The sequence below is a fragment of the Daktulosphaira vitifoliae genome, unplaced genomic scaffold (assembly GCF_025091365.1).
Source record: "Daktulosphaira vitifoliae isolate Bord-2020 unplaced genomic scaffold, ASM2509136v1 Scaffold_2, whole genome shotgun sequence".
Taxonomy (NCBI): Eukaryota; Metazoa; Arthropoda; class Insecta; order Hemiptera; family Phylloxeridae; genus Daktulosphaira; species Daktulosphaira vitifoliae.
In genome coordinates this window covers 31,502,708-31,524,076 of record NW_026099573.1, presented here as the reverse complement: position 1 = coordinate 31,524,076, position 21,369 = coordinate 31,502,708, and the positions used below count along the sequence as shown (strand labels likewise).

Here is a 21,369-nt window from a genome sequence, read left to right as displayed (position 1 = left end):
TAAGAATTGCAAAGTTTTATGAACAAATAAACCACAAGCTTTAATATTCACACCAAGCCTGTGTTGTAAAACTTATTTTGCCAATGATTCACTTTGAATACCATACTTTAGCAATTTAAAAATCATAATTCATAAAACTACAAATAAATATAAAATTGCTTAAAAAGTAAATTAACCTAGTAGCAGCATCGCCTAGGAAAAGGTAAAAAATACATATTTCAGTATTTGCTCGGATACAGGCCGTAGCCAGAAAATGTTTATTGGAGGGGCCAACAATTTTGGGCCCTTCTATCATGTTCCATAATTTGTTTCCCATGAAAAGCTTGTGGGAGGGCTCCCTCCACTCCTCTTTAGACAGTATCCCATACTTTGAATCTTACAAGTTCAAAATTTTACCATTAGTTGGTTAAAAACAAATTGTTTTCGTATAAAGTATACTAATTATTACAGTATTATAAAAAATGGATAGTATCTATAGTAAAAAAAGAAATACTTTTATCTTCACTATCGGGATGAATTATTCATATTGTGAAAAATAAATAAAATAATGATGTGAACATAAGATGATTTAATTTTTCAACTTTTAAGCTATTAAGAAAAAATAATTTATACCTAAATACTAATAACAAATTAGTTATAAATAATTTTTAAAATAAATATAAATTATAAACAATGTAAAATTTATTTTATTTAAAATTAAAAACAATTCCTGCCTTTTTTTAGTCATATTTTTGTTACTATTATTTAGAGCACGCAAATAACAAATTAACAAAAACAAACAAATTACCTATTGTAACTACCATAGTAAAATGAATAAGAAGTATGCTCGATCAAATTAGTGCGCATGATAAGCCTAGGGGTAAAATATGTAACCAACAATAAACTCAACGTGACGTCACATGTAAATACATTGCGTTGTATATATTCTATATTAAGGGGCACTGTCCCGTTATAGTCAAGTATTTTAATGAACTTTTTTTAGTTAATTTCGGTTTTCAATTTCATTTATAATTTTTTTATTATTATTATTAACTTCAACTGTGTTGTAATACATCTTTATTGTATTATCTGCTACACTGTAGTAGTTTATAAACCAAGATTTAATTCGTTGATAAATCTAACCTGAGAAAAACTTTAACTGCATAGTAAAATTTTACTATGTTTAACTGCATATAAATAATTAAATATCAATTTATTGTGTAATTACTTACAGTAAGTATAAATTGTTACATTATTTATAAAAAATGTAGTTTTAATGATTATTTAATAAATTTTTGAATTTTTTTTTTATTGCTCATTTCTCGTGATGCAAGATTTTTTATTTATATTCCGTATTCTAAAATATATTTTTGTTCTAATAATGAAGTTTTTGACTTCATCATCCACCAAAAGATTATCTGAATTACATGCTTTTTTAGTTAATTCCAGTACCTCCTTTATTAAGCCTGGAGTTTTTCTAATATCATCTATTAAAAATTTAATCATAGGTATGTAAAAATATTTTATATTAACTGTATTTCTATAAGTACCATTTTCATTTAATTTTTTAAAAATAGTTCCTATGATTTTTCCTAAATTTATTAATGTAGGTGATGGTTGTCGTAATGTTCCAAATTATTTAACCTCTATGCAATCATTAGGTTCATTCAAATTATCTACAAGATTCGGATATTTGTATTCAAATTTAAAAGCTACATATCCCCATTAAATATGTTAGGCTGTCCTCAAATAAATCTGATGGATTATATTTATTATTAGCAGCACACTAAAAAAATATACAATGAAAAGGTACTAGAAATATTGAAATATTATATTATATAATTTTTATATTATAAAAATAAAATAAACATAATCTATATTTCAAGATTATATTATGCTATCTCTCTCATTCACTTAATAAGTAAAATAATTTCTATAAATAATGTTGATTGTTTTTTAAAATTCACATTAATTAATACTCATTCATTTTTTTAAAAAAAAAAATGCTATGCGCTATGTTTTCCAAAAATGTACCATCTTAACTTAATGTAATATATTTAATATTAATTTCTTAAGTTAATGTGGTGTTAATTCAATGTTAAAACATAAAAAAATAAGTCTGCACACTAGTTAATATAGCTCACGTTTAATTAACGAGGTACAAAATCCTAATTTTTCATTAAAATACAAAAGTTACAACAAAAAAATACATAGAATCTAAAATAAGTATCCACGATTAAATTTATTATAAAATATTATTGAATGCGTTGTTTTAAAGTAATTAATATAATTATTACTTAAAAATTATGTCTATCATATATATTATATCAGAATTATCAATTTAAAAATCGCCCGGTTTTAAAGTGCATTCGGAAGCGGTCGTATTTCAACGATCGTATACGAATGCACAAAAACACAAGGAGATGCACTTGCGCGTACTACGACGAAAATGCTGACTGTGATCGAGCATACTTCTTATTCATTTTACTATGGTAACTACTACATTATAAAAAAAGAAACAGATTAAAGATAAGATTTATCAGAAAAATTTTCATAGAGTATTACTCTATCGAATTTTGTAATCAACTAGATTCTAATCAATGCAGATACATGGTAGTTTGTTATCATTTGTTGGACCAGAGTTAAAAAAATTTTACTTACACCACGTTTGGAGTAACTGCTATTCCATTTATTATTACGTCTAGAACGTTATCTTTTTCAAATAATGTTTTCTATGAATATAAAAATGAAAATACAGCCATAATAATAATTGTATTACCCAATAGTAATCACAAATTAATAATAATTTCAATGTATATAAGACCTAGCACGTTTTTGATAATTCGTAAAAATAATTGAATTTTAGATTTGGGGGGGCCCCAGCCATGGGTCACATTAAATCTAAGGGGGGCCAAGCCCACCCATGTCTACGTGCCTCATCGGGTATGTTACGTATGCCCGAATTGACTCAATATTAATCTTCTAGTATGTTTATTTCGTTCATTTATAGCTATATTGATACATTTTAGCAAATATCATTTATACAGGTGTAATATCAAGTATGCATTTGTAATTATTTTTAGGCAGTCTACGTAACTAAATAAGAAATATGCCTTAAGCGTCATAGTCTAANGTATTGCCCTACGTAACTAAATAAGAAATATGCCTTAAGCGTCATAGTCTAAAATTATTAATAAAAATTAAAAAATAATAATTATTGAAAAAAATTTGCTTTAAAATAATAATTGTATCAAAAGTTGTAAATGTTTTTCAGGTAGATCTGAAATACCTGTATATTTTAGCTTTATTCTTCACAGTGTCTGCAGGATTAGAGGAATGTATCAAGCAATGAAAATTTTTTTTAAAACTATATTATGTATTTTAAAATTGATATAAATAATAATTATCAAACAAATACATTTAATGTTAATCAAAACAGCATTCAAATAAACTAAATTTAAGTTAACAATGTTCTTTCCAGTTCAAATTAGCCCAATTGGGCATCTGTGTTTTGTATTCCCATCCAGGTCCACTGTATTTATAAGCATGCAAGTACATTATAAGATTTTCTGGTTTTGGGTCTCTATAATTTGTTTGGCATTCTTTACAGTAAGGATCAATAGATAGTTTACTATGATCAAATATAGAATCTGGCGGATCATATTCTGTTTGTGTATATATAGTATGAGTATGTTTTCCAACATCATAATTTAGTAACTTAGTATTTACTTTTGATGTGTCTTTATTGTTAGAAGCTAGCTCTGAAGTAATTTTTTCATCAGTATTAGACCAGTTTTCAGCATTATGAGCTTTTATTAATTCTTCTATTAATTTTTCATCAGATTTATTAAAATTACCTCCACGTCCTTTTTCAGGACCAAAAATGACATCATTATACAGAGGATCATTAGTAATAGGATGACCTAAATATTGTAAATGAACCCTAATTTGATGCATTCGACCAGAATTTGGATAACATTTAACAAGACTAGTATTTGATGTTTCATTATAATCAATTAATTTAAATTTTGTAGAACATATTTTTCCTTTAGAGGATACTTTGCAAACTCCTATTTTATAGCTGACAACTTCAATAGGCTCACTACATTCAATAGATTCTGGGAATTTGCCTTCAACAATACATATATATTGCTTTTTTACTTCTCTATTACGAATTTGTTCTTCAAGTTTTTGTGCCATACTTTGAGTCCTACCAAACAATAAAATACCACTGGTTAATCTATCGAGGCGATGAATAGTTTTCAAATTCTTTAAATTATGCTCTTTAGCTAATAAAAAAATAACTGTGTTATGTCTATAACGTCCACAAGGATGAACAGGTATACTAGCAGGTTTATTAACAACAACAATATTCTTATCTAAATAAATAATATCAATGGGATCTTTTGTTACTGGTACTTCATGTCTATGAACAGTATTTGACAATAAATCATTATGCTGAAGCACGTAGTCAGGGGTAACTTGTTCATTATTAATGGTCAAAGAACCTTTTTGAATATGATGTTCATATTCTTCAGTAGAGTGGGCACGAAATTCTTTACCAAATACCTCAAGTAAAGTTCTACCCACCCATCTACCTTTTGTATGAGTAGTAAAAGTATAATAATATGGATAAACTTTTCTAAGACCATTTTCAAAATAATAAGATGTTTCATTATATATATTAGATAGCACGTTTTTACCTTCTAATTTAGCTTTTTTATGTTTGCCATTATTACCATCTATTGCTTTAAAGATTTTACGCTTACTTTTTGATGTGGATTCCTCAAATTCAGGTGCAGAGTCACTTGATATTTGACTATCAGACAACGAACACTGGATGTTTATATCTACTTTATTATTTAATGACGGAGCTGAAAGCTGTACAAAATGTTTTTTCATTTCTTTTAATGATATAGAACAAATAATTATTTTAAAGAATTTCTCTAAATTATAAATCATTCATGAAAAAATGTTCAAAATAATTTGCCGATCAAAATGTATAACACAATAAGTTAAAGAAAGTTATCAAGATATATTACGAAAAACTTTTTTCTTGTATTAATTATTATTAGTTAATAGATAAGTAATACCAGTATTCACTGATATTCATTTAAAAAAATAACACGAGTATAGATTAATTGCTGTTATCATTTATTGATAACTAGTTTTATCTCTTCTAATATTGGTACATATAAAGTCTAAAGGATTAAGAAATATATATTGTTTTAAATAAACTATCTGTTATTTAAAAAGTTTCAATATTTGACGTTTATGTCTATTTATTCATTAGTTGGAATTACTAATATTTACAAATAAATATGATACTTTGTTGTAAATTTTGTAGTTGGTATTACTGATATGGAATTGTAATGTTGTTTTGATTATGGAAATTGTTGCAATTCTAATTCCAAAGTTCCAACGCTTAGCGATTCAAATTAATAATTATATAGAATGATGGAAGAAAATATTAAGCAAGAAGTTAAACCAGTAATTGAAGGAATTTCAAAGGAACCCGATGAAAAAAAAACAAATTTGTGTGTAGCTTTAAAAATTCTAAAGAAATATAATTTAAATATAACAGCAGAGACACTGAAAAAAGAAGCTAATTTAACGGATGTTGCTTATAACACTTCTGAACTGGATGTAAATAATGCTCTCAATGTATATAAATCTCAAGGTGATCCATCTGTCTACGAAAACGCGTACTTGACATTATCAAAATTTGTAGAAACTTCCTTAGATATTTATAAACATGAATTAGGATGCGTTTTGTATCCTGTATTTGTTCACATGTATTTAGATCTGATTTGTAATGGCTATGAAGCTGAAGCAGTCAAATTTATAAAAAAATTTGGTCCAGGACAAGAATCATATTATCAAAATGATATAAAGAATTTAGCAGTTATTACAAAAAAAGAGGAATTGAATGATAATACTTTAGTCAGTAATTACAAGTCTAATGAATTTGTTGTCAGAATGTCTAGAGATACTTTATCTCTTTTGAAACGTCATTTAAAAGAGAAAAAACAAACAGTTCTTTTAGATATTGTACAAGAAAATTTATTCTTTGATGTATATGAAGGAATAGCTAGAAATAAACAACAAATAGATGCAGTTGCAGGAGGAATGATTGGTGAAGGAACACGACAGGATAACAAATCTAGAGTTTACTATGGTTTAATGAAAGAACCAGATTTGCAAATTACTGCAGCTGCAGTGAATATGGATGAAGATGAAGAAGACGCACAAGAGAGTGAAAAACCTAAGAAAAAAAAATCTAAAAGTAATCCTTTACTATCTAAAAAAACCAAAATTGATCCAAATGCACCACCTTTAGATAGAATGGCTTTACCCCAATTAAGAGAGGTAATTTTATATTTAATTTATTAGGTTGTAATAAAAGTTTTAATTTTTTTGTAATTAAAATTTTTCAGATTGACAAAAAAATGAAGATACAGGCTGTTTTAGATTCTGCTAAAAGGGTTGCTTTAAGCCCTGAAACATTGCCATCTATTTGTTGTTATACATTATTAAATTGTTCCAATGCTATCAATTGTGCAACAATCAGTGATGATGCTACAATGTTAGCTGTAGGTTTAGCTAATAGTAGAATACGTGTATGGAGTTTAGTTCCACAGAAATTGAGGGCAATGAAGACAGCTGAACAGCTTCAAGATATTGACCTTGAAGCAGATGATGTAATGCACAGAATTTTAGATGATAGATCAGCAGAAAGTATGCGAACATTACTTGGTCACTATGGACCTGTATATCAAGTATCATTTAGCCCTGATAAAACTTTATTGTTATCATGTTCAGAAGACTGCACTATAAGGTTATGGAGTTTATTATTATGGTCATGTCTCGTAGCTTATAAAGGTAGTTATCATCCTGTTTGGGATGTAAGATTTAGTCCACATGGTTATTATTTTGCAACTGCCAGTAGAGATCGTACTGCAAGACTATGGGCAACTGATAGTTATCAATCATTAAGACTATTTAGTGGACATTTTTCTGATGTTGACTGTTGTCAGTTTCATCCTAACTCAAATTATATTGCAACTGGTTCAAGTGATCGAACAGTAAGGTTATGGGATTGTGTAACTGGTGAACAGGTACGATTGATGACTGGACATAAAGGAGAAATACTTACTTTATGTTTTTCTAATGAGGGTCGTGTTTTAGCTTCAGCTGGCAACGACTGTAATGTTCTTTTATGGGATATTGCCCATGGACACCTTTTAGCAATGTTAACGGGTCACAAAGAGCCTATTTATACAATAACATTTAGTAGAGACAGTACTATTTTATCTTCAGGATCTCATGACTGTAAAATAATGCTATGGGATTATTCAAAAATTTTAGAAGATCTATCATTAGATGATATGAATGTGCATAACCCAAATGTTATAAATGATAGTAATAAATATTTACTAAGAGCATTTGGTACAAAAAATTCTCCAGTAGTTCATTTATTTTTTTCTAGACGAAATATTATGTTTTGTGTTTGTGCATTCAATTCTCAACATAATCACCATTTACCATTAAATTCTTAGTTATTATATATATTTATTAAAAACATTAAAAAATCGACTTTATAGTATTGTTTTGTATGTTGTATTTTATACTTTATGTACTATAATAATTATTTAATAATGTTGGAATGAAATCACTTATGTAAATTATTAAATTTTTGTAATATATACAAAGTGTAGTGACAATGCCTAAAAATAATATGTATGCAGACTAAAATTGTCTTTAAATATTTCTTGCTTTTACTCGTTAGCCTTAACATAGTGTTATATACTAAGCTTACCATATTTATTTTTATTATTGAAAAAGTAAGGCTTCTATCACTACAATAGGTTATATAAAGTACATCACTATAAAATTGTATTGATTTTTATCTATTATTAAATTTATTTACTCATTTAAATAGTTTTAATGTATTATATAGTAAATTTAATCTCATAGTCCAAAATTAATTTTTTAGATCAATAATTATCTATTATTATAATAATAAATATGGTAAAGCCCTAAATAATTCAATTCTACAAATTTTTAAATAATATTTTGATTACAATAAAAAAGTAAACTTCATTATTTTAATTTACCAAATAATGATATCCATTATGTGATATAATAGAATTAAAAAAAAACATTTTTATAAGATTAATGTAATTAATATGTTAAATATTATATATTTAATTATATAATTATATTATGTAATTACTTATCAACAATACTGATAAAAGAAATTTTTTCATACTAATTGGATACATTTTATGAATATTCTTATTTTTCATAATAAAATTCATTAAATAATTAATTTCTAGATTCTTTTTGAAGATTTCTTCATTTTTGGAAAAGGGAGAAAGGAATTTGAAAAATACTGCATGAAATTTTTTTAATAATAATTAACTATAGAATTATTTTAGTCATTAATCAGTTTTAAATAGTAAAAATATATTCCATGTCTGGGAAGTCAGGTGAAATATACTGGTATTACAGACAAAATTATTAATTCTAATTTAGTTCATGTAATTTTATATAATTTTATGCATCTTATTAAAATATGCCAAGTGAACTACAAACTTGTTTCATAACATTATTAATAAATATGTGAAGTTTGATATTTATATTTCCAATATTTGATTTTTGTAGTTATTAGTACATATTATTTCCAATCAATTCAGAGAAATCTATTTTAGATGAAGGTAAAAAAAAAAATACTTGACAAATTTTTAAATAAATTTTGGGGAATATATTCACAAAATATTAGTATTTTTGCATTTTAGTTCTATTCCTTTATTATACTGAGTTCAATGGAATAAACGTTATCACACTATCATCACTACCATACATTAGTAAAATATGTGTATTCATTAATTTAAAATTTTTCTTAAAATCTAAATCTACATTTGAATAAAAATTGAAACATTTTAATGTATTTTAAATATGCACCATTTACTTTAACCAATGTAGAAAGATCATTTTCAATGTTAAAAATCGTATTGATCAAAATTCATCAATCTTTTAAGTTCAAAAAGATAAAAAATAACACTGATAGTACAGTATAATTTGTTATCAAATGTATGATGTTAAAGTTAGGATGGTTAAAAAATACTATTATTTTAGTAATTACAATCGACATTTATTTTCTAAAATAGGTAATTATATATTTTTTACACTTGCACCATACTATTATAATGAAATTATTACACATTATCATTAATAGCAATTTTTTTAATATGGTGTTTAAAACCAAAGAAGTAATATCCTTATAATAATATTTAAACAAAATTTGAAATAAAAATGGTCAGAAAAACAAATATTTAAAAAAAAATTCTAGGAACCTTAAGTTATATAGTAATTTAAGTAAAATTCTTACACCTTCATACTTCATAGTCTAATTCTATTATATTCTGGATATAAACATTTTTTTTCAGAGAAAACCTCATTTAATTTAACATAACAAAATACATACCTTAATTTAAAACACAACAGTAATTAAATAATTTGTAAATATAATAATAAACTATAAAGTAGAACTTTAAAACATAATAACTCCTAATTAATATTTATTTTATAAATATTATACTATAAAATATATTAATAATTGGTTTCATTTCCAGAGTTAATAATAAAATTATTTTATAACTTTCAATTTATTAAAACATGGTATTATTTGAAGAAATATAAAACAATCGATTGTGAAAATTGGCCATTGGTAGATATGCTTACATTTTTTCATTGGGTTAATCATCTATTACACCTTGTCTTCTATATACTTGTGTAATAACTTAAATACCCTTGAGTAAAATAAATATTTGTAATAAAAATAAAATTTAATTACTAAGAGCCACTTTTCTTGCCTTTGGTTTTAGATAATTAAAAAATTGAAATTAATAATATTTATCATGTTAACTATTTATATTTAGTTAGATAAAATTATATAATTTAATCAAATTTTAACTCAAATAAAAATGTATTTTTAAAAGTATGAAATAAGCAAATAGTTAAAATATATGTTACATTTATTATTTTATAGTACAATATAATGAATAATTTTTTAGTTTTTTTTTTTTAACATTGCATTTATTACAATAATCAACAATTAAGTACTTACGACAAAAAAATTGAAAAAAGTTCAAGTTAACTTCTAATTTAAAATTTACAGTATCAATGTTCAAATGAATATTATTAATACATGATGCTATCAGTTCTTACATATTTTGTGAGATGTACAGAAAATTATTACTTAATTTTTACACTTAAAATATTCTTATTTTCTTAAGATGTTATTTTTAATACATACATATTAAATGAAAATTTAACTATTCATTTACATTAATAATAATTATTCACAATTTATGAAGTTAATTATATTATAAATATGCTAAAATGTTTATAGTTTATAATAAAAATAGTATTCATTTATAATATTCTAAATATAAAAAGCAAACAATAAATACAAATTTTATAAAACTATAAAATAATAATAGATAATATTATAATTTTTTTATATATAATCAAATAAATTAATTTGAACAAATAAATTTCATAAATGGAGGAATTGTTGTATTTGTAAGTCATTAAATAGTTTTAAATCATGTACCTACTTGCATGTCATGTGATGATTCAAGGACTTCCATTAAAAATGTATCAAGAGGTGAATCCCCAATAAGTTTATAGAAAAAAAGATGTTCAAGGCATTTGAGACCAATAGAACGCAATGAAGGTAAACGCAATAGCAGTTTGGCAAATCGACCAGGTTCTTCTGGATGTGTTGTTCGACAATATTCTTCCAAGGCAACATATGTTTTATCTCTAAGTATTTCAACTTCATTTACTGATTGTAATCCTTTAGAGCCTACAATTAAAAAATTATAATTAATTAACACTGGAAAATTTACTCTTCTATTTATTTATTAATAAAGCTATAATAAAATACCTGGATTAAACAAAATTATTGTTCTTAGACAACCAAGTTCAGTTCTATCCATACCCATATCCCTCATTTTAGCAACTAATTCAGTTAGAACACGATCAAATATAGCTTCAACACCAGCTTGATGTGCAGAGTCTCGGTAAACAGTTAATCCAGTAGCTAAAACTATTCCATCTTTTACACTTATAGATCTGTGTGAAAATGCGGCAATCATCAATTCATTCCAACCTACAAAACATCACAATATTTAATTAATCTTCAATAGTACATACATGTATTTCTAAATTAAACATATATAATAACACAGACTATGTGTACTAATTTGGTCTAAATAAAATAAGTTTGAGAAATCTGATTTAACTCTAATATACTAATCATTATACAATTAGCTATAGAATATTATATAAATAATATCCTATAATTTATATTTTGTTTATACATTATAAATAAGATTGTGACTGTTTGCTTGAATGACAGAGGTAAGATACATATTTAATATTTTAATAAAAGAAGTAATGAAATATATTTTTAAATATTTTCAAGTAGAAGAACTTCTATCTTATTCTTTATAATATGATTTCATAGATGTTTTTATCTAAAGATGATAAATTATTTAATATTTCTAAGAAAACTCATTTAAAAAAAATGATCTCTGTAAGTAATAAAAAATTAATTAAGCCATTTTTATTTTTATATATTATTATAGAATGAATCATTAGTTAACTTAATACTTACTTTTTTTATATAAAATTATCAATAATTTATGTAATTGAATACTACAATATGAATTTGTACATAGTTTTTCATTTTAAACAACATAGTATAAAATACTATAAAAAAATATATTAACGTTTTGTAATAAAAATTTACTGACCAGCTCTCAACAACAAAACTTGATCACCTAATGGCAAACTTTTGAAATGTGGTATATGCTTTGCCCACTCAACAAGTTGTATAAGTTGTTTATCAGTAGCCTGACAAATGGCACCAACTGGATGTTGAGGATGCTAAAATTTGATAAAATAATATGTTATTTTGTCTTTATCAATGTTATTTGTAAAATATACAACTCACTTGCTGTTCGATATGTTGTTGCTCAGTCTTAATTGCATCTGCTTTATTTTCAGCTTTTAAAATTAGTTCAACAGGCATATCTGTATTAGAGCTGCTGGTGGGTTCAATTTCCATATGATCTCTTTCTTTTGTTCGCTGTCTCTCCTCCTAATCAGTAGAAATTTAAATGCTTACCTACGTTAAGCAATCCTATACAATAAATTAAAATACCTGGACTGCTTCTCTTTTCATACCCATTGTCAAACATTTTTGGTATCTGCAGTACTGACATCTATTTCTTTGACGTTTGTCAATAATGCATTTATTTTCTTCTCGACAAGCATATGATAAATTCTTTCTAACTGTTCTTTTAAAAAATCCTTTGCAGCCTTCACAACTATCAAAATATATAAAATAGCACAGTAAAATTAATATACTTTAAATTAAAATTAAAAGAAAAATTTTTTTAAGAAAAACAAACAACTTCATTATGAAATTTTTAAAAATAAAAAATTGAATAATCTTATAATACACTTAAAATTTAATAAAATTAAAATAGAGAACACAATTTTTTATGACTCCAATTATTTAATCAGAAAATTGCATGAATTTTATTTTAAATAGTATACAGAGTGTTAGATTAACTATTCCTCAAGCAATATATATAAAATATTTTTTTTTTTTAGAAGTTAATAGTATCCTATTCTTAAAAATTTCAAAAAAGAATAGTCCTACCCTTCTTATCTCTAAAATAATATCTACATTTTTAAATGAAAACATACATATTTAATTAGATTAAAAAATAGAAAATGATCTCATTAGGAAAATGACTGGTCAACTCTTAAAGAATATTTTAAAAGATATTAGCATTTTTATACTAGGGCAGGAGGAATAAAAGAGGGGCATGTTTATTTTTATCTCTTAACATTTATATATAGCTCTCATTTTATACTTGTAAAGATATTGTGTGAGGCATAGTTATTTAATTATCCTATATTACAAAAATATATATGATTGATTAAATTAATATTTTAATTACATTTATATTCATAAAGTTTTTAATGAATAAAATTTTAATTTATATTATATCATTAAATATAAGATGTATTATTATGATTATAAAAATGATTAAAATGTATAATATAGCTAATAGTTGATCAATACAAATATCATACCTATAAACACCATAATGTTTACCACTTGCACGATCACCACATATTGAACATAAATGTTTTGATCCACTTAATGGATGATTAGGCGGATAGTTAGGTGAATCTTGACTATTACATGAGTTACTATTCATCATGTTATTTCTATCTAAGCCATAGAGTCTGAAGAAAATTAATTAAAAACAATATCTTTTATTAAAAGCTCAAATTTTGTAGATTAATAATCATAAATTCCTATTAATAACTTATACTACAAAAAAAAAAAAAAATATGGAAAGTAATAATACCAGGGTGAAGATTATAAAATTTCATAACCTAATATATTTTATATTAATGTCATTATTATTATATAATATTAATTTTATTACTATAATACGCTATAAGGAACAGTAGGAAATGCCTAGAAATCTATGATTAAAAGGGCATTACAAGCATAAAAAAAAAAGTTTTTTTATAAAAGAAAATTATAAAAAGTCCACATAAAATTATTTATCATGGGCCTAACAAAATTTAACGTCAGCACTGACATCTTTTTGTCAATTTTCAACCCCTTTGAGGCACGTGAAAGGGTTGACCTAGGATGCTCAAAATTCACTAATATTTTCTGTATGCTGTATAGAACAAAATTCCGATCACTTGGCATAAAATTTGCTTAAAAAAAAAATCACCTTATTTAGTATAAATAAGGACCACTCTACATTGTACGTGTTAAAATATAAAACTAATTTTGCTTTAAACAATATGTGAACTTATGTGTTTTTTTTTTCAGAATTCTTCATGCAAATATTTTCCTTTGAAATAAATTCCTAACCATATACAAATTTCTAAAGTGGTTAAATATTTAATAATATTCATGCAGGCGTAAACTTTATGACCATATATTTTTTTTGTTTACTCAATTACAACATACATTACATTCATGTGGGTTATATTTATGAAATATTACATTTATCAATTTAATTCTTAAAAAGGTAAAATTTTAGTTCTATAGAAAATTTGGCTAATTTTTTTTTTTTTATAATTTATACATGTGATACTCAGGAATTTTGAATTATTTAAATAACGATTTTTAATAAGCTATTACGATTTCCAAATTAATTTAAATAAACATAAGTCATTTTAATTATTTTATGAAATTCTAGATCTTTTGTATCGTCTTATTTTGTTACTGTTTTTTTTTTTTTTTTTTATATTACATTTTATGAAAATCCTTTATTAAACTCTTTAACTATTAGCAGTAAAAATCCTAAATCAATTAATTTTAGATAATTATAACTTATAAAATATAGTTAAAAATTAAAATCAATCTTGTAACATAAACGGTATACACCCAAAGAAAAAACTCAATCAATTTTGATAGAGAAATTTTATCAAGGGTTTATGATAATGTTTTATTAATACGAACAAAATAATTATTCTTATAAATAATTATTGTTCAAGACAAGAAAAAAAATTATCATATTGATAAATATATCACAGATTCAATAGTAATGATATATTTATCAAATTGAACAATGAATTTATTATATAGATCGAGGTTTTTCTCTGGGTGTATAAAAATACATACGTAAGTTCGTACATAGGCGAATTACAATCATAATATTAAGAGGTTAAAAATTATAAAAGAAAACGTATTTTAAAAGTAAGACTTCAATATATAAATTAAATTCAGTGCTAAGTAATTAATATTTATAAATTTTAAGCCTTTAAAAATATATTTTCAATATAATTTTTAATAACACTAAAGAAACATAAATTACGAATTTTTTTAAAATTTCATTTAATTTTAAATTATTTAAAATAACCCGTATTTATGTAGAATACTTTTGAAAAATAATCTTTAATTAATCTTAAAAAATAATCTTAATGAATTCACATTTTCATTAAAAAATAAATAATTACACATATACAAAAGAAACATTAGATTTTTAAGAAAAAAAATCTCAAATTTGTTACCTGCTACTAGAATACATAGTATAATAATTAGAGAACATTTTTTTTGAATAAATTTAAATACCAAATTCGAGTCCTCAAAAAATAAAATTTAATTTAATTGATTTATAAAATATTAAAAGATAAAATAATTATGAATGTAGTATAACGTAAGCGAAATGAATAATGAATACTAAAAAACGAATTTATTAGTCGACGTTACAATGTTTACACTTTTATGAAACACACATTATTGTAATATTGGCCTATTTCCGATGTTTATAATAAGAAACGCCAGAAGACAAAATATGAAAAACAGACGAATTAAAATTAAACAAATAAAGCTACTTGGAAAGTAATATATCATTTTATTTTTGTAGTTTAAATCTTCAACTTATAATTTGCTGTTCTATTCCATTTAACATTAATTTATAATTTTAACTTACNTTCTATTCCATTTAATATTAATTTTAACTATATAATTTTAACTTACCCAGGACTTAAAGGATCTCCTGGAGGACTGTAATTAGCCATCAAAGTGGCCGTATCCGGCTTCAAATCTAACGGCGATTGGGGACCCATTGAACTCAAAGATACATTATTGTCCAATCTTAAACCTGAAAATTTAAATCTATTAGTTATTGTATAAATACTATTATTACAATCACAATAAAAATCATTTGAAATTATATAACCTAATTTAGTTTATTTTATTGTGATTTATATTTTGCATCAATAATATTTTTAGTACCTATTAATTTTTAATTTGCTAAATTTTTATGTAAAATCATTTTTTTTTTATTTCGTCTTTATTTGGTGGTCAAGTATATCTTATTGTTTAACTTTATTTTGTTTAAAAGCATTGAAAAAAAAAAAAAGTAATTAACGCAAATGCGGATTTAGAAAAGTTTACGGAAGGAGTTCATTACGTGTATATATAGGAATAAACTTTTAAGTGTATAGCAACTGAAATAAAATATATACTAGAAGTAAAAAAGAACGGTCGTTTTCAATACCCCAAATTTATTTATTCTGAAACTAAAACCTTAACAATTTTTTTAATACAAATTAGTGAAAAGTATTTTTTTGTTAAAAAAAACCCACACGCAACAAATAATTATAAAACTGAATTTGGCACGTGGCAAGTATTAGAACACCTTATCCTTAAAAATACCAGCTATTGCTAATAATATGCAATATTAAAATTTTTGATGATACCCTCATCCACACACTAAATGACATTGCCCTTGATAGTGTTCTAAAGTTTTGTTATCGACTTAATTTTAGCATATTTGTCAAATAATTATATAAACATACAAAAAAGAAATTGTATATCAATCATTAATGAGTGTATGATATTTTTAAGTAAAAATTATTCCACTACATGGAACCTACATAATTGACTTATCGCGTTGAATTTTGATTCGTTTCAACTCGATTGTTTTTTTGTAGGCATGTTAAACTGAGTACTATAACACCGCCGCTTTTGGCATTATGCTGATATAATAATATACATATACCTACAAACGGAAAAACTCAGCCTTCACCTCTACTACACATACGTTAAAATACGCATGCACAACATAATATAATAATGCAATGAGACCTTGAGAGAACATCCATTTACTGTACAATGGTATCATCATCTTTTACGCCCTTGATTCGTTGTTCAACAATAGGCGTTAAAAAGTCAGGATGGAAAAACTATTGGAAAAAAGTAGTAATTATTTCACTATTGGTCAAAAATCGATGGTCATGTGAGAAAGTTTAAACGTGACACAATTAATTTTTAACATTGCATATCAAAAGAAACACGATAAAAATATTAGTCCTAATAAAAGTAAATGCGTAAAGATGCTTTAATCAAAAGGATCTTTACGCAATAACATTAGGATGCAATACTAAATGGTAGTTATGGTAAAAATAAGACATTCATAGTTATAACATTTATATTCCATAATCAATAAAAACTCAAAACACTACATCAGTATATAAGTTTAATACAACTGAAGCCAAGTTATTATTAGCTTTTGAAAAGTAATACAATGTATAAACATTTTTAATTGTAAAAATTGAATTGTTCAAAAAAATTCGATTGTGAAATAGAGAACATATTGATAAAAAATATAAATATACAGCCAGCATGGCCTTGAGGCAGCTGCTCCAATAGGATAAATTCTAATAATGGAACGAAACGAACTTGCAGGGAACGGTGGGAGTCACATCACACATTGTAATATCATAACAGTAATACCATTGTATTTCTACTATGTGCAAATTTGTTTGATTTACGATTTAAAAATGATCAACAATGTGCCACAAACAGACGAAAATACGGCCCGTACCGACAAGGCTATGACCTGACATAATATTTTGGACCCTTTTCGGATAATATGCGTGAAAGTTGACTAGGTTGGGTTCCACGGGAATTACAATTGTTAAACTTAAACAATTATAATGTAATGATTTTATTTAAGCTAAAATAATAATAATAATAAACAAAATCCTAAATATTAAGAGATAAAGTTTATAAGGTTATCTTACTTCCGATGCTTAAATATTTAATAAGAATACAGTATATCTACTTTAAAGTTGTGAAGGGAAAGCCGAATCCAAATTAGTGGACAAACAAACTTTGTGTAAGTAGCTGATACGAATAAAAGTTTTTCTAAAAAAATTCCTTTTTTTAAATTAGCTTTCACCAACTAATAAGAACGCCAATTTTGTTATACTATTATACCATATTATTGTTTAAGCATCACTTTCTAGATTATTTCTTTACATATCAATCAATATTAATAATTTGATAACCAAATAATTATATTTGTGATCATATTATTTTCAATATGAATGTACTTAGTAAATTAAATCATACAAGAGCACTTACCCTTAAATCTATTATGACTTATGTCATAGTAAAATTGGGCGATCGGTGCCACTGGCGAGACGATCAAAAGTCTTATCACTCGCGTGCATTATTTATGATAAAGTCTTGATCGGATCAGCATAAATTAAGAAATTATTAAAATAATGATATACAACATTTTTTTAATAATCATTATATATATATATATATATATATGTAAATCAGATAAATCAAACTTAGAAAAGCAATATAGATAAACATAAACAAGATAGATGATCAAATACGTGGGCGACAGTTATTACTATTCGTAATACTTTTGATTTTTGTGCCACTCAGATTTAAATTTACCAATTATAATTAATTAATTAACCTAAGGGACAATTCGGTATTAAAAAAAAACTGAATAGTAAATCAGATTTTGTTTTTAGGTTTATTATCCTCGAGTAAAAGATAGAAGTAAAGCATATTTTCAAATGAAGTACAATTTAGTCATCGGATTTTTTTCATAAAAATTATTTGAATAAGCATCCGTAATTGAAACGATAATAATTTTCACAGAAAAAGTTATAAACCTATAATCCCAAAAATAAGCGCGAAAAGAAAGTTTCATTCTGTCCTTTTTTTAAATACATATTTCAATGTTTAACACCATAAAATAAACACGAAAATTCAAATTTCTTGATGATTACTGTATGCTTATTAACAAATTATAAATAGAAAATCTGTCAAAAATCGCCAACTTTAACAAACAAAACCAGAAAACGGTTCGTTGAATATAAAATATTATAAAAATAAAGTCGTTTGTAATTTTCGAATAAGAACAAAATAAAACGTTTGCTTTTAAATTGTTTTATTGAAAAAAATAACATTAAGTTTAAAAATTCTTATATTTTAATTGATATTTAATAGACGGTTAAGAATGAAGAGTCGTTAAAATAGTACAAATGTAAACTATAGACAATAAAGAATATTTCGATGTGATTAAAAAAGTATTCCTAAAATTTACCACAAAAAAAAAATATTAGTTGAAATGGTATTTGATAAGAATGTGAATTATCAGGTACTCTACTATTCGGGATTGATGTAATGCAAAATGATAAAAATACGGAAAATACAATACAAGAAAATACTAAGTACTAAAATATTCACCCAGAACAGAAGTCAATGTGACGATTTTAAAATAAGTATAAAATTTAAAATTTAAAATTTATGTAATTAATATTCAGTTAGTAGTTTAAACATTTAAGATTTCGCAGTAGATTTTTAAAAATACATATGTTTATTTAAAAATATATAAATATAGATAATATATTTTAAAATATAGTAATGTTATTTGAAATCGATTTCAATTAAACCACCGATGATCGCTCTATAATTGTAAACGACCTCACACTGCTTGTAGCAGCTTCGCCCCTTAGGCTAATTTTATACATAAGTTCTAAAGTTGAATTTTCATGGTTATAGTCAAGACATTTGTTATAGATTGATGACATAATCTCATATACTCCAAGTATGATATTCATAAGTATACATAAACGCTAACCTATACTCTCTCTCAGCATTCTCATCTCTGCTACACTCATTCTCTATTCAATTTTCTGCCTAACACTCTGAATCATACATCATTGCTGGATTTACTACAGTTTTATAGAACTTACCTTTCAGCCTCATTGTAATTCTCTTATCGCATAACAGACTAGACGCTTCTCACCACTTCACCCACCCGCACGAAGACAGTATCAAAATTTAAATTTTTAATGAAAATTAATGCAAAACAGTCTTTTTAATTTTCAAATATTATACCATAAAAGAAACAAGTCGAGAAAAAAATATTAACAGTATATAAAATGCATAATGGGAAGAGGAGCACGAATAATATTTTTCTTTTGACAAGCTATGGTGAAAATGTTTTAATTTATTTTGAGCTGATTATGAGCAAAAAAAAAAAAATAAAAAATAGATTAACAAATATTTTTATATCAGAATTGCACGGTTATGGAAATGAGCTCGTTCTCCTGTACGCCCTCTCAATTCGCCACAGATTCTAATAAATAATTTCATATGTAAGAAAAATCAATTTTAGTAAACGTCAATAATAATAAAACAAAGACGTTGCTAAAATAATACACGCGTGACATTGTATATTTAGCATGTTATAATAACCCAACCCGTAGTTTCCCACTGACGGGCCTCCCGTCACCACTATACACGCTGTTGTGACGTGCATGTCCACCGAGATCGTAGTTGACCTTCAGGTGCGAAATAGGAAGCTCGAAGGCAGAGGAGGTCCTACTGGGGCGATGGCGGCCTTGAAGACGGCACACACACACACACACACACCACAAACTACCGTCTGAACTGCGGCTGCTTACTAAGCTGACGAACTACGTCAACCGTGTCCGTCATCAAACGTTCACACTGCTACCACCACTAGCCCAATCTTTTAAGCCTAATGGTTGGATTATTAAACTTCCAAGAAGTTTTTAAAAACTAATTTATATCTATTTTTTATGATGACACAATTTAACAATAAATTTAAGTAATAGACATGTATCTCAAAGTTATTCAAAATATAAAAAAAGACATTAGGTATCAAATAAATGTAAACAAACGTTTGAGATATAATTCCGAATTCAATACACTCACAAAAGCCTATTTTTTATTTTCATAAAAATTGCTTATTCTTCGATAAAATGTGATTTATTGTTCATAACTGAAAACTTAGATGCAACTAAAATGACAGTAATATAAACAAAAAATCTTGAACAAATTATTTTAATATGTTGTTTACATGTTGAATAACTCATAAATACATACTAAATCAATGAATTATACAATAAGTATGATTTAAAATTCAATTCCATTAGTCTCCTACACTCTAAATTGGTATGAGAAGTCCACGTGAGTTGATCAACATGTGTAACCGCCTATGGTATTTTTAGACATTGTACTTAAACATAAATAAATACAGCAAAAATTTTGGTGTTATTTATTATTAAACAGTAAATACTTTTTTCTTTCGATAAAATGTCTTAATTTTTAATAAACTTAGAAAATTTCATTACATTAAAAATTTACTTTACGCAAATTACACAATGGGTAAAAAATGAAAATAAAAATATTGCTTATTATACTTATAATAGAAATCATATAATAAATTTTTCATATTTATTAGTTCACAGAAAAAATTAAAGAGATTCTACTAATAATTTATACTAATCGTATTTTAAAAAATCGTGAGAAAATTATTTTAAGAAAAAATATATTAAACATAGCTCTTACGAATCCAAAAACGCTGTTTATATCTTAATCGTTTAAATGCTTATGATCTTTTATTTATAAATACTACCTAATCCAATTCTCAAATTTATCTAATTTATAAGAAAAAGGTATACAGCCTGTCTACCAATGAAACA

General features: G+C 25.0%; 3 protein-coding genes across 4 annotated transcripts in view; 1 reads left to right on the top strand and 2 right to left on the bottom strand.

Moving 5' to 3' along the window:
• Positions 1-3,234: 3,234 nt before the first annotated feature.
• On the bottom strand, positions 3,235-5,057 carry LOC126899004 (pseudouridylate synthase RPUSD2-like). The gene has a single exon (XM_050673464.1). The coding sequence runs from the start codon at positions 4,939-4,941 to the stop codon at positions 3,442-3,444; it is 1,500 nt and encodes a 499-aa protein (XP_050529421.1). The 5' UTR covers positions 4,942-5,057; the 3' UTR covers positions 3,235-3,441.
• Positions 5,058-5,282: 225 nt separating this feature from the next.
• On the top strand, positions 5,283-7,856 carry LOC126899003 (transcription initiation factor TFIID subunit 5). Its single transcript, XM_050673462.1, has 2 exons — positions 5,283-6,348; positions 6,417-7,856. Exons 1-2 carry the CDS (start codon positions 5,434-5,436, stop codon positions 7,536-7,538), a joined length of 2,037 nt encoding a protein of 678 aa, XP_050529419.1. The 5' UTR covers positions 5,283-5,433; the 3' UTR covers positions 7,539-7,856.
• A 2,145-nt stretch (positions 7,857-10,001) lies between these two features.
• LOC126899005 (retinoic acid receptor RXR-alpha-A) overlaps positions 10,002-21,369 on the bottom strand; it is a 14,831-nt gene continuing 3,463 nt past the window's right edge. The window contains exons 2-8 of one of the 2 annotated variants that reach the window (XM_050673465.1): positions 15,581-15,704; positions 13,162-13,317; positions 12,218-12,383; positions 12,008-12,154; positions 11,808-11,940; positions 10,937-11,161; positions 10,002-10,855 (exon numbers count right to left, since the gene is read on the bottom strand). In XM_050673465.1, the coding sequence (XP_050529422.1) occupies positions 10,593-10,855; positions 10,937-11,161; positions 11,808-11,940; positions 12,008-12,154; positions 12,218-12,383; positions 13,162-13,317; positions 15,581-15,704 (1,214 nt within the window). In that variant the 3' untranslated portion in view covers positions 10,002-10,592. Of the gene's footprint in view, positions 10,856-10,936; positions 11,162-11,807; positions 11,941-12,007; positions 12,155-12,217; positions 12,384-13,161; positions 13,318-15,111; positions 15,243-15,580; positions 15,705-21,369 lie in introns of those variants that run through there. The other variant, XM_050673466.1, reaches the window with a different exon arrangement.